The 14944-nt window shown below is 37.5% G+C and overlaps 1 protein-coding gene across 1 annotated transcript; it reads left to right on the forward strand.

The window, feature by feature from the left end:
• The first annotated feature begins 1381 nt into the window (after window positions 1-1381).
• LOC125479001 (U-box domain-containing protein 38-like) lies at window positions 1382-3417 on the forward strand. Its single transcript, XM_048587949.1, has one exon. The coding sequence runs from the start codon at window positions 1510-1512 to the stop codon at window positions 3097-3099; it is 1590 nt and encodes a 529-aa protein (XP_048443906.1). The 5' UTR covers window positions 1382-1509; the 3' UTR covers window positions 3100-3417.
• Window positions 3418-14944: the final 11527 nt, after the last annotated feature.

Below are 14944 nucleotides of genomic sequence, written 5' to 3' on the forward strand. Positions count from 1 at the left end.
ATGAATTACACAATTGGAGCGTGTTTTTGCTAACATGGCTTATCAAAATGAATTTGACTAACCATTTATCTACTCTGCTGAAGATGCTCTAAAGATATACAAATATCAGCATGTCAAAACCCAAAACCATTTAATTTCAATTGCATATTTGTTTAATGTTAATCTTTAATCAAGGAGATGGATTATCCAACTTCAACTTATTGACCAGATTTCCATCTACTCTAACTCTTTATATATTGAAATCTCCCTTGAACAAGATTGTTTAACAGAACTATATTGGTGTTCCATTGGTCGACAGAAGTAGTAGGTATAACATTCCAATATTAAACTAAATTGGTGTCCTTTATCCTATTTTCTAATCCACTCATCAATATGATACCAATTAGATTAAATTTTAAATATAACTTAAAAATTGTATTGCTTAATCTCAAAACTAACTTTTTTGGAACCAAACTTAAGAAGCTAGATGTGAAGGTGAATATTCTTAAGCTACAAGCGAGTTAAGTTCAACCATTAAATAAGTAAAGGAATGCAAGCAATTACCTTCTCATTTCAACCATTTGATCATGCAATCTTATACGATGATGATCAGAACTATTTGTTAATTTAAAGACCATTTTGCAAAAAAATTAACTAAATTCGAAATCGTTCATGCATCTAATGAGACATTTTTTTTTTTCAATTAAACACTAAAATTCCGACAATATTAATCGAACGGTTAAATAATTTTTTATTTAGGGTTTAGTTTTAGTGGAGTTGATCTATAAGAGTAATGTTGAAAATAGACGGTTTCAGTCATAAGAAAACATTACTAAATCATAAAAGGAAGAAAGTAGAAAAAGAAGATCAGAATAAAAAGGTTGCAACGATAATTTAAAGAACAAAACTTAAGATGAGAAGATAAAAAAATGCTATTATGCTAGCCATGTAAATTGAAATTATAAAGAGAAAATTCAATCTGTGATAAAAAAAACGTAAAACACACAACTCTACTAAATTTGACTACAATACCAAAACGTATTTAAAAAAAAAAAACAACACACAATACACAAGATAACCCCAATTATTTTTACATTTTCCTCACACAAAAAAAATTTGATTCTTGTTAAAAACGAATTAAACCACATTATTAAAAGGTTCAATTCTCGTGAGAGAGTATGAAGCATAGCACATTTTCTCATTCTTTTTTAGTAAATAATATCGTTTATTTTAAAATATAAAAAGATACACAAGAAAACCCCTGTAATTTTACTTTTGCCCCAGATGGTGGGCTTCTACAATGAGAGGGTTGCCATGACTGGTCAAACAAACAGCCCACACAGCTTATAGACCAAGATTATAGTCAATCTTTGACAGAAGTCAAACACTAAACTTCTAGAAAAAAAGTACCTTAATTAAACCTACTCATGTCCACCACCACAACAACCCAATCCCTCAAACAACCATCAACCCAAAATTCCTGAAACTGATAGCTCTGCTGCCCCCGCCACCGCAGTCTCCTCGTTGGGTATGGGCGGTAATGGCAAGCGCAGGTGGAAGATCACCTTCTACCGCTCCAATTCCAGCTCCAAGAATCCCCCAAAGGAGCTCTTGTGCCCCATTTCCGGGTCCTTAATGTCCGACCCTGTCGTCGTCTCTTCGGGTCAGACCTTCGAGCGCCTCTCCGTCCAACTCTGCCGGGAATTGAGCTTCTCCCCCAAGCTCGAAGACGGGACCCGACCCGATTTCTCCACCATGATTCCCAATTTAGCCATCAAGTCCACCATCCAGAACTGGTGCGACCACAACAACGCCCAGTACCCGCAGGCACCCGATTCAATCTCCCTCGATAAGGCCATACGGGCGGTGATGGAGGAGGATAGGGAAGACCCTGGAATTAGAGTTTCGGAGCGGGAGCTGCTGAGGGGGATGGCAGAGAAACCGCCGGTTAGCTTCATGCACGCGGCGACCGAGTTGGGCCGCCGAGTCGACCATTTCTACTCGAGCTCGTCGGAGGAGTCAGTGGTTATCCCGTCGGCGAGTCCACCCATTCCTCTCCCGTTCGCGACTCGGCCGTCGTGTTGTTCCTCGTCGTCTTCTTCCGAAGTAACCGCCGAGCTCGAAACACTAAACCCTAATTCCTCGTCGCCGGAATGCAAGGAGGAGGAGCAATTGATGACGAAGCTGAGAAGCTCCCAGGTAATCGACCAGGAGGAAGGAGTAATTTTACTCCGGAAGCTCACGAGGACGAAGGAGGAGCTTAGGATTTCGCTCTGCACTCCCCGGCTGCTCTCCGCCGTCCTATCACTGATTGTGTCGCGATACAGCACCGTGCAACAAAACGCCGTCGCTTCGCTGGTTAACTTGTCTCTGGAGAAGCCCAACAAGGTGAAGATCGTACGGTCAGGATTTGTCCCGCATTTGGTGGATGTATTGAAGGGAGGATCCAGTGAGTCGCAGGAGCACGCCGCCGGCGCGCTCTTCAGCTTGGCGTTGGAGGAAGACAACAAGATGGCGATCGGCGTGCTCGGCGCATTGCCTCCGCTGATGCACGCGCTCGTGAGGGCTGAGAGTGAGCGGACGCGCCACGACTCGGCGTTGGCGCTCTATCACTTGACGCTGGTGGAGAGCAACCGAGTCAAACTCGTTAAGCAACACAATGCGGTGCCGACTCTGTTGGCCTTGGCCAAGTCTCCGGCGTCGGCGGGCCGAGCTCTACTGATTCTGTGCAATCTAGCGAGCTGCAGCGAGGGCAAATCCGCCATGCTCACCGCCAACGCGGTGCAGTGCTTGGTGGGGGTGCTGAGGAGGCGGGGAGACTTGGACTCCGAGTCCACTCGGGAGAACTGCGTGGCGGCGCTCTACGCGCTGAGTCACGGATCGATGAGATTTCGCGGGCTGGCGAGGGAGGCCAATGCGGTGGAGGTGTTGAGTGAGATCGAGAAGAGTGGAAGCGAGCGGGCGAGGGAGAAGGCGAAGCGGCTGTTGACGGTGATGAGAGGGAGGGAGGATGAGCCGAATTTGGACTCGGTGTTGGACTCGGGTGCAGGAGCTGGACTCGGTCCGACTCGGTACCGAGTTGGGAGGAACTTGCATGCAGCCAACTCATCTACGTTTTAATTTAATTTTCTTTTCTTTTCTTTTTTTCATTATTACAGAAAATGGGTTTTTTTTGTATACTTCAGAGTGGGTGTAAATTATTATTTCAGGAAAATGTAATGGCTGCTGAGTTGACAAGGTCGAGTCATGACTCGGTACTGAGTTTGGACGTGTGGTGGCATACGGCGTCAGCGGCGGTGGCGGGTGTAATTATTGGCGGGGGATGGTCCTGTCTCCTTTATTTTTGTGTTGTCTTTTTGCTTTTTTGTTCAGGATAATTATATTTTAGTGTTAATTGGTGCCTGTAAGTAAGATTTTATTAAGGATTTTGGAATGTTAGATTGGCTTCAAAAAAGATTGATTGATAAGAACAATTTAGAATTTTGTCTTTTTGTGGCTTGTGGCCAATTTTTTACAAGAAATTATAGTGTGTATTTCATTTATCTTTCCAAATAAATAGAGAGGTGTCAATCAATAATGTTATTCTTACCATAATTTTATACCATATGTATTTATCATACTAGGTGGTAAACGAGCTGGACAACCACATCATCTAAATTAATTAGCATTTAATCCAAATGTTAATCAATAATTAATAAAAAGATTGTTAATTAAATGAGGATTGTGTCATACAAGGAGTCTCATTCTTTCCCCTAAGATTATTTAAGTATTTTAATTAATAAAAAGATTGAAATTAAATAATGTAGCTTGTCCAACTCATCTGTCATCTAAGATGGTAAATAAATGTGATATAAATTTGTAGTAAGAATAGTATTACTCGGTGCCGATAGGGTATATTGCTCTAGTGTCTATGAAATTAATTTGGAGTGAATTTACATAAATACACAATTACTGTAAACCACTATACGTCTATCACACGCACGAAACTATAAATGTCGCCCATAGAAATCGGTCACGAAGAATGACAAACGCAATAAAATATGAGTCAACGATGACCACAACAGTCATCATTGAATAGCGAAGCCGTGTAAAGTTATTGCAAGAGCGAGATCACGCGAAGTGATTGTTAAATAAGACGAAACATCAATCACAATGCCAAAGTGCGACCATAACACTTGCTGGGTGAGACGACAAAACTACACCATCCAAGAAGGGAAACACTGGTCGGCTCATTCTAGTGGGGGACACTCTGACCAAATCAATCTGCACTATCGCCATTCGCCACTCTATTTGGATCCGGAGCATTCGCGGCTAAGGGAGATAGTGAAGTCGCCGTAACTGAAAGGCAACTAGAGGGAGCTGCCACCGGCTCCAAGCCATAGCAAGAACTGCCGCCTAGTTGATTGCAATTTCTTGGCGAGGGTGGCATTCCATTTTCTTGGTTGAGGATTGTAGTCGTGCATTGCAAAAGAAAAGGTAAACATTTTGGGAACGTTTTCTCAAATGTGCCAAAAAGAAGAGATTATTAGATTGTAGTTTAGTTTCTTTGGATTCTATGGTTGCAAATGTGCCGAAAACATATTCTTCTTCTTGTTAACACCAAAAATATATATATTTATTATTGTCAACTTGATATTGTGGGCGAACGTTGCATATATAGGTGGAAATTCACCTCACGACTTAATAAATTTTATTGTGCTAGTCTTCTAGCAGCCTAGAAGAACTGCATAAATTGGTGCAATTTTGCTTTGTAACTAATTAACCTTTTATGATGGATGAAAGAAATGAAAATTAGGGAGAAAAAAAAAATTTATTGTGCGAGAAACATTGTATACATGGTGAACATTTCACTTCGTAACTGATTAACTTTTTAACATAGAGGAAAGAAATAAAAAATAGAATTAGTAATTGGCAAAAAGATTGTATGTCATGATACAACTCAATGGAGGCATTCATGTTGCTTTTTAACTTATAAAAAATATGCATGTTCATATTTATTTTTTCTTCAATAACCTGGGACTACTTAGTAGTTCATAAAATAAACAATGAAGATTGATTTTAAAAAAATGGAACGGTGAAAATTGTTTTATACATCAGACTACTTAATAGGCTGGATTACCGAGAACAAACGAAATTAGGTTTATGGATTCGATAGTTTTGCTCTTGTCCTTTGGCATCTTGTCTTGCGTGGTGGTTGGTGTTGGAAACGTGGTGATGATGGGGTGTGTGTTGATGCCTAATTCTCGTCTTTTGAGTTTTAATGTTTTTTATTTATTATTAATTATTCATCGCATGCCTAGTAGATTGCTTAACAATGAAATTTGTTTAATTAGAGCATCTCTAAAAAAGATGTCAAAATATCCAAATCAGTAATAATAGTAAAAAAAAGACAGTTGCAATGTTTTCCAACCAAGAAGCTAAATCTGATGTGGCATGACATGGAATAGCAGCCATCCCCTTGCTGTCAAATTTGACAGCAGCGTCAAATATTTTTTTATTAATTTTTTTTATTAGATCAGCAACTCTCATCTATTACTTGGCGCCGCTCATCCTTCTTCTTCTCTTTTCTCAGAACCAAACCCATAAACTAACCTCACGATCTCAACCTAAAACCTAAATGTAAGACTCCATTTCGCATCGTTGCTCAAATAAGAGCTCCAGTGGCTCTTACCCTTAGTTGCGACGACGAGTACTCTGTCGGCGGTCTCGCGAACGGCTCGGCAGCATCGCGGAGTAGAAGTGGAAGGGGAGGAGTCAGGTGTGGGGGTTAATGAAGACTTGGTTGAGGGTGTGGACGAGCTTTGAGGAGTAGAGGTGCTGTTGTGCCTTGGACTTCCACTTGGTGTGGCTATTAGCGGGTTCTTATTTAAAGGGGATTTCGGTTTTCTGTTAATCCAACAGAGGAATGTGAGTGAGAGAGAAGAGAATGGAACGAAGGAGGTTAGGGGTGGAGAGTGAAGGGATGTGGAGAGAGAGAGAGAGGAGAATGGAACAAAAGTGGTTGGGGTGGGGATTGAGGGGGAAGGGATGGAGAGAGAGAGAGAAATGACTATTAAGAAGATGAGGAATGGTGGGAAGAGGCTTAGGCCATCTCCAACCAAAAGGTCTAGAAGGCTAGTGGGCTGAAAATAGTCCAAAAATCGTTTCCAACCGAGGGCTAGGTCAGAGGGCTCGTGGGCCTAACGGAATCTGAAAGGGCCAAAGGGTTGGCTCTTTTCAGCCAGCCCCCGGCTGGCTCATAGTGTCAATTATAACCGATACAAATAGTTAGGAAAATTTTGAATACAACTGCTAGCTGACGTCAGCTAGCCGTTATTATTAAATTTTATTTTTTTTTATTTTTTTTTACAGTTTTATCTAATTTTTTTTATTTACAAAATTTTTTGCCTATAACTTCTATTTTTTTTTCCTATAACTATCCCATCCCGCCCCAGGGTCCATCACATCCTGGGCTCGCTCCACCACCGTAGCACGATATTGTCTGCTTTGGGCCCCGACCATGCCCTCACGGTTTTGTTTTTGGGAACTCACACGAGAACTTCCCAGTGGGTCACCCATCATGGGATTGCTCTCACATGCTACTTGCTTAACTTCGGAGTTCCGATGGAACCCAAAGCCAGTGAGCTCCCAAAATGCCTCGTGCTAGGTAGAGGTGGGAATATACCTATATGGCTTACAGGATCCACTCCCCTGGTGATGTGGGATGCTACAATCCACCCCCTTAGGGGCTCGATGTCTTCGTCGGCACACTTCCAGCCAGGGGTTGGCTCTGATACCAAATTGTCACATCCCGACCCGGGGTCCACCACATCCTGGGCCCGCTCCACCACTATAGCACGATATTGTCTGCTTTGGGCCCCGACCACGCCCTCACGGTTTTGTTTCTAGGAACTCACACGAGAACTTCCCAGTGGGTCACCCATCATGGGATTGCTCTCGCGCGCTACGCTCTTAACTTCGGACTTCCGATGGAACCCGAAGCCAGTGAGCTCCCAAAAGACCTCGTGCTAGGTAGTGATGAGAATATACATATAAGGCTTACATGATCTACTCCCCTGGGCGATGTGGGATGCTACAACTTCTATTTTACAAAATTTGTTTCATGTTTTTTTTTTTAAATTTCATTTTTTTTTTCCTATAACTTCTATTTTACAAAATTTGTTTCATATTTTTTTTAAAATTGTATTTTTTTTCCTATAACTTCCTAAGCCATTATACAACATTAAATTAAATTCAGTAACATGAAACAACATTAAACAATATGAAACGACATTAAATAACATTAACCAACATAAAAATTATACAACATAAATTGAAGTTGTAGTTTTTTAAATTTAGGTTGTTGTAGTTTTTAAATTTAAGTTGTTGTAGTTTAGTTTTTTAAATTTAGGTTGTTGTAGTTTTTAAATTTAAGTTGTTGTAGTTTTTAAATTTAAATAATAAATTATGTTTGGCCCTATGGCCCTTTGGATCTCGGTTGGAGATGGTTTTTTGTGACAGGACTAAAACGAGCCCTATGGCCCTTTGGCCCTCAGTTGGAGATGGAGGCAAATATGGCATTGTACCGTTCATTAAAATATTAATATATTGGAGGGCTAGAGGGCTAAAACGAGCCCTCTGACTAGCACTCTATTGGGGATGACCTTATAAAGATGATAGGAGAACGAAGATGAGAAGCAGGTATACAAAGATTCAAAAAATAGAGAACGAAGATAATAGGAGAAGTCTAGAAAGAGGGGGCATAAAATAATAGTTTAATAAAATAAAAATAAAAGAAAATAGTATAATAAAATAAGATTTAATTTGACATACCGGGTGGAGAGCAAATTTTTGAAAGATGTCAAAATACCACATAGACTGTCAAATTCAAATTTTATGTTTAAAATTTGACATCTTATTTGAAGGTACTTTTAGTAATTTATAAACCCTAATCTATGATTGCAAGAAATGAAGAAAAAGAGCTTTCGCGTTTGGACTAAACTGGCCCTCTCTATTGCTTGTCAAAGAATTGCTTTTTGTCTTATCAAATTCGTTTGTTGTCAACTGTTTTTTTTTTTGTTTTTTGTTTTCCAAACAAATAGTAAAATTGCCACGGTATTAAGAGCTTTCGCGTTTGGACTAAACTGGCCCTCTCTATTGCTTGTCAAAGAATTGCTTTTTGTCTTATCAAATTCGTTTGTTGTCAACTGTTTTTTTTTTTTTTTTTTGTTTTCCAAACAAATAGTAAAATTGCCACGGTATTTCCCCTCTCCCTTCCGAAGGAGGACTGCTCCTTCCAATTCACATCCACTCTCCATTTTGCCTTCTTGTCTTTCAGTTTGATTTTCAAGTTTATGCAACCTTTTAAAGTTGGTTAATTTACTTTATTGTCAAATTTATATCATGTTCGGTTAGTGTTCTTCACTTAAATTAACGAACATCACCTTTATTTGAACAGAAAAAATGATTGATTTGACAGTGTGGAAGTAAATTTGCATTTCGAATTGAATTGACAAAAACCTACACACATTAAAACAAACGAAGTTAGATTAACACTAATGTATTTAGAAAGACTATAAGAAGTAATAAGAGTATAGTGAAAATTGAGGAGTGAACTCTAGCGTCCAGGTTCGTTTGCACACCAATGAAAGAATATTCCTTTAAGATTCCTAAAATATGCTTTGAAGAGTCTTGTCATGCTAAGAGACTGATAAACAAGCCCATTACATACCAGGATGATTTGCTTATGTCACATGACGATCAAATGTGATGAATTGAACACGGAGGCCTATTGAGTGTGAGCTTATGGGACCATCGTAGAAAATGTGGCCCGTTAGCACATTAGGATTTGACTTATTAGCCACATATTCTGTCATATTCCGTCAAGTGCAGAATAATTATATTTGATAAGTTATACACCGAACATGTTCATATTGATCAAGATATTTTATGTTCCCACATCCCGTACGTGAAAAACTATAACTCTTTTTAGTTTTATAGATTGAAGAGGTTGAAGAAGTAAACTAAAACACTATACAAAGTTTATGAGCCTTTCTATTGCATGTTCTAGTTGATGATAAAATATGACTATGACGTCTCTAGAAAGGGGTTGAGAATCTTCGTTTCGTCAAAAAGAATTTGTGCACATGATTTTTCTTACGTCACTTGCACATTACATTGTTTATGGCCCTAAGAGGCTAAGACACGTAAAAGATAAGATATGGATCTTTTTGTTTTAATAGAAGTCAATGGATTGATTCCACTAAACTGTTGGTCAGTTTCTGACTATTAGGGTTCGTTTGGCCTTTCCTAATCAGTTTCTGACTATTCAGGGTCAGAGACGAACATAAATAAAATACAAAAAATGGGTTTGGTTCGTGAATTAACAATACATTGGGGCAGAGGTTTTCAATGTTAAGGGTGAAAACTCACTGATATATTTTAGCTTCTTTTTGATCGACATTGTGTTATTAACAAGTGCCAAGAATCAACCTGAAGCCCTATCATGTGGAATACAACTTTGAAATTCATCCCTAACCACTAAGACACCCCGTTGTGATTAACAGCTAAATAATTATTGATTTAGTCAATTTTTGTCGTGGATACTCCTTGTTGGAGAAACAAAAATTAATCCTACATCTTTAGTTTTCTCAAGTAAAGATGTACTATACACTCCTACGTCCTTAGTTTTCTCAAGTAAAGACGTACTATACACAACTAAGTACTTCCTTATTAGATAGAAATACGGTTTAATGATATTCTTTTGTATTTGTATAAGTTATGAGAGTGGGGCTTCAAAAGTCGTTCACCATGCCAGCTATAATAGATTTTGTTTTATTTGTAGTTTGAGCGTTATTTGTGAATTTTGTTTTGTTAAATAGTATTTCACCTTCTTTTAATTGACAAAAAAATATTCTATTAATATATAGTTTGGATTTAGATAAAAGAAGAATTAACAAAAAAAAGGGTCAAATATCTTTAAATTTAGGTTTTAAATTGTTGATTACAAGTGTTTAAATACGAATTATAATAGATTTTGCATGAAAAAAAAATATTTTGAAGAACATGAATATGATAGTTTGTTGTGGCACATCTATAGCAAATACCTTTTGTTGTGGTGGTTAGCGGCGAAAAACATTGTCGCTAAAGATCTTTGGCAAATGTTGGAACCCGTAAAATGGTCATTAAATATAGTAACATCGTAAAACATTGTAAATTGCCGATAAAAGTTACAAATCGTCATTTAAACTAAAAAAACTATGCTACTTTCTGCTAATTGAAGTGTTTTTCCTTCCATTTTTCGGTAGGGACTTAATTCTACTTCTTACAAAATACTACAAACAGTTTAGTGAACCAAGAACTACGAGTTGTTTTATTAGTTGTTCAAATTATATCTCTGTTATGATAAACATGTAAATCTCGATAATATCTTATACAACAAACATGGACCCACCACCTAACTGGTTTCTCTTATTATGATTATATCTTTCTTCATGATTACCAGTTTGTCGTCGTGTTATGTTAATCTACGAACAATCAAGATTACTTTGCTGTCAAATTCCAATTACTCAATTTGTTAATTTAGTTCGAATGTACACGTACGGAACATAACCCAATTTTGTTTAGTACTTTCCTTGGGTCATACCCAAAAGGCTTTTGCTTCTCTCAAATCTGCTTTTCCAACTTCGGAAGATGTAAGGCCTTTTGATTCTTTTGGGCTTTTGATGGTTTTGGATTTGGAACCGGATCCCCTCCAGATCCATCAAAACTAAGTCCACTAATCAATGAATCCGGATCGTTAAAACTTGATCCAACAGCTATAAATAGGGTCCCTAAAAGTTATAATAATTGTAGCTGTTAGATCAAATTTCAATGGTCCGGATTCAATGATTAGTAGGCTCAGTTTTGGTGGATCCGGTTCCTTGGATTTGTGGGTATGACTGCATTGGGGAAGTTATGGTTGGATTGCATTATTTTGGAGCCAATAATAGATGGTTCTCTTCGCTCCAGTTAATTTTCTCTTCTTTTGGTTTATTGGGTTTGGAGACTTTTTCTCGGAAGTTCTTTTATTGTAAACATGTCAAAATATTCATTAAAAGTGCCAATGCTACCTTGAAAATGCATTGGGAAGTGTTTCTTAGAAAAACGGTTGGAATTGTTTATTGAAGAAGCATCCGGTGCTTATCAAAAAGCGCTTAATGTAACTCATAAATGTTTATACTTTTTTCTACCAAACTTAATTAGAAGCGTTTTTGGTCGTTGGTCAGTACAAAAGCTCCCACCCTTAAACTGGTTTCCTTATAATTTCATCTACTTTGAAGCATTAAGTTGGTTTTATCATCTGAGATTATTTCTGCCTTGGTTGGTTCACCATTTCAAAATTTCGAATATTTTGTTTTGGGTTTGTTGTAAATTGGAATTAGACTTGCATTTTGCACTGGTTTTGAATTAAGTGCTTCGTTTTTCTAATCAAAGTTCTTACTGCTGACTCAAGCTCCAAACTCCATGGAGAATACATGGAGGCTTAGCCCGGACAAAAGCTTCTTGTATTAACAACATGCTGAGGTGTGTTTACTGGGAGGGCACATGTGTGATGCGATTAATCCAATTAAAAATTAATTTTCTTAAATATCGTATATAAAAACGAGTTAAACGCATTGCATGTGTGCCCTCTTCTGTTGTAGCCAAAAGAAAGCAAAAAAAAAAAAACAGAGAAAAGAAAGACAAATCCTGATGTTTGAGCATTTTTTTTCCTAAAAAAACTCCACAACAAGAAGCCACTTGAAGTGGTAGACGAACAGCTCCCGACATCGGCACCAGTGGCATGCATCTGACATGAAGTTTAATCTCCGTATGTGACATGCGCTGTCCAAAATTTGTGTTTTGTTCTCAAACGCTTTCGCCATGAAGTTCATCCTACACCTAACAATCACAATCATTTTACAACAGTTTGAAAATGAATAGTTTGTTTTATTTGAAAATTTAAAGGTTAGATACATGAGCATCAGGTTTTATGTCTAATTTCCAAACGGTTGATAATATAAGATTCAAACAAAAATATTGGAGGAAACTAAATTTTTGGAGGAAGGACCAAGCTCTAAAATGATTTGTTCCATTTCATTTCATTTACCCTGCCATGCAATAAATGATTCGTAACTTTGATATAAGAAGTTAAAACCCTTGAAAGAAGACGTAGCATGCTAGCAAAAATTTACCCTGGTTAGTAATTTGATTTGTAAAAAGAAAATGAACCCACAAATCTGTCGGGGCTGGTTGCCTGTAAATTTGTAATTGCAAATTATTAGGGACTGTTGCGATGTGGACGAGAGAAGGATATGATTTTGTATCTAGAGGGAAATAATTTTAAAGAAGATTTTTTTTTTTTTTCTGAATTGTTTTTACTTTTCCCGCTTTTTTCCGAAAATATTTTTAAAGGATATGGTTTTGGCCATTGCAGGGTGTGCAAGGTCACAATGACCATTCTTTGAGTCTTGGATGTGTTTCACTCCATCAACCATGTCAGGTTCTATTTACCTAAGCTGTCACAACAGGCACAAGGTTACAATTACCATTCTTTGATTCTTGGACATGTTTCACCCCGTAGAACATCTCAGGTTTTGGTTCTCCATAGATGGGATTCTGCTCCGAAAAATAGTTCAGAATTGACCCTGCTTCGTGATCGAGCATCTTGTGAGAAGTCGGAAGCTTCTTGTTGTAACGACCCAAAATTCTTATTTGGAAGCTAAATCCGGTGATAGGCCAAAATAAAGTCATGGTTAATCTCTATGCTATTAACCATAATAAATTTCTTTCCATAAAAGAAATCCAGCACAATATTAAATTTGGGTTATTTTATGGCTGCATCTAACCATCTCGTTAGACTGCCTACGTACCCTACTGGGGGATCAAGTCATTCGTAGTTCACATTATGCTTTTAGAACAACATACTAAAACATCATTACAATCCAACGGTTAGATATCCGCCAATCGCAAATTTAAATGGCGGTCAACGTTTGATTTTACAAACTTAGAAGTCCAATTCAGAAAGATCCGTACGTCGGATTCCTGGTCCGTTATTAAAGTTTGTTAACGATCCAACGGTTGGATCGTCAATTCATATAATGACCAATTGGCGGTCTCTATCAAAACTATAGTCATACGACGAGATTTCGTCAATTGGACATCACATATGGAATCAAGGTATCCAAATTAGTCTAAGAAGGGCATGTGGGGTCTTGGCTCACGCGCCACCGCATGAGCCGGTTTCCAGTGAATGGAAACCCAGTTTTTCAACAAACTCCAAAATTTATCAAATTTTGCAGAAATGTCCAACTCAAGAAGAGGAACATTTTTCATGTTCCTCCCCTTTCCCCTCCTTTTCCTTCAACTTATTGGGCCCCTCTCCCCCCTTCTCTTTGGTCCCGTTTTCTCCTTTCTCTCCCGCAATTCTCCTCTTTCTCCTCTCTCTTGCTGCCAGCTTTTAATCCTCTTCTTGTTTGCTTGTTTATTTGTTTTTTTTGTTCCACATAAACAATAAAATAAATATCCACATCTTTCTAAAATATTCAAGGTATTACACTTGTCCTCATCTTTCTGAGCAGGCACAAGGTCACAATGACCATTCTTTGAGTCTTGGATGTGTTTCACTCTGTCGACCATGTTAGGTTCTGCTTCTTAAGGTATTTGAGCTGTCACAACGGGCGTAGGATCACCAGAACCATTCTTTGAGTCTTCCTGCATTGTAAAACGAATCACTTGATCGATCATCTAAGTTTTGGTTCTGCATTAATTGGATTTTGCTGGAAAATGGTTCAAAACTGACCCCTCTTTGTCGTCGTTGAGCATCTTGCGGGGCCAGGAGCTTCTTAGCCTCTTCTTTCTAAGTCGCGCCGTTGTAGTGTTGCATCTTGCCAGAGACGAAGGGGTTTCAAAAGATTCTTGGAAATCAATAGGGCGGGAAAAGGCAATTTGGAATTCAATGCAAGGGAGAGGCTAAAGGGTCAAGTGAGTTATATTGTGGGTCATTTTAACAATAAATGACTATAAAATATAAAAAAAAGTTAGTAAAAAAATATTTCTGATTTTTTCTGAATTGCTTTTAATTTTTCTAATTTTTTAAGGCTCAGATATGTGTTTTATTTATGAAAAAAAATAAAATAAAAAACAATTCCTCTATTTTTATGAACTTATTAATTTTTATTTTTTTTCTAGCTTTTGTTGGTTAATTTACAGAATAATTGGGTTGATTTTGGTTGGGTCGTGGCCCCATAACTGTGCAGCAATTTTGGCCCCATATTTTTTGATAATGCAATTCAAAAAGCAATTTTGCCAATTATTATAACCATCATCATTTTTTATTATTTAAATGAATGCTTAGACTATTTCCAATTCTTGGGTTAAAACTTAGAATTTTTAACCCATAAAATTTAGGTTTTAATTCAAAAATATGTTTTCTACTCCAACCCTTATGGGTTAAATTTTTAGTCCGATATCATTAAAGAATGAATTTAGATCATTAAAGAATGAATTTAGAATTCTTTAAGTAACATTTAAAAAAAATTATGTAGACTATCCTAATTTAATTTTATGAACATTTTAACCTAAAAATATTTAGATTCCAATAAACATTGAAAAATCCCTAAATCGGCACCATGAAACTCGTGGAAAACTATGAAAGAATATGAAACACATGATATAATTTTTTTTTATAATTATTTGAACCATTGGATTTAAATTTGAACTGTTAGATCTTTTTCTTTATCGTTAGATATGATCATATTAGATCTTAGCCGTTAAATTCAATGAATTTATAAATATAAAATTAAAAGAAAAATACACATATATGGTGGGCCATTGGAGTAGGTCTTAATATATCCTCCCTTTGAAACATCCGATAAAATTGTAACGATACAAAGATGAATGCTCACTACATCAAACCAACCGTTTAAATTTTGTCATGAATATTTGAATATCCCACTGAGTACTA

Source organism: the organism of the source record quoted next, unplaced genomic scaffold (genome assembly GCF_019419815.1).
Source record: "Pyrus x bretschneideri cultivar Hongxiangsu unplaced genomic scaffold, Pyrus_bretschneideri_v1 Contig27, whole genome shotgun sequence".
Lineage (NCBI taxonomy): Eukaryota > Viridiplantae > Streptophyta > Magnoliopsida > Rosales > Rosaceae > Pyrus > Pyrus x bretschneideri.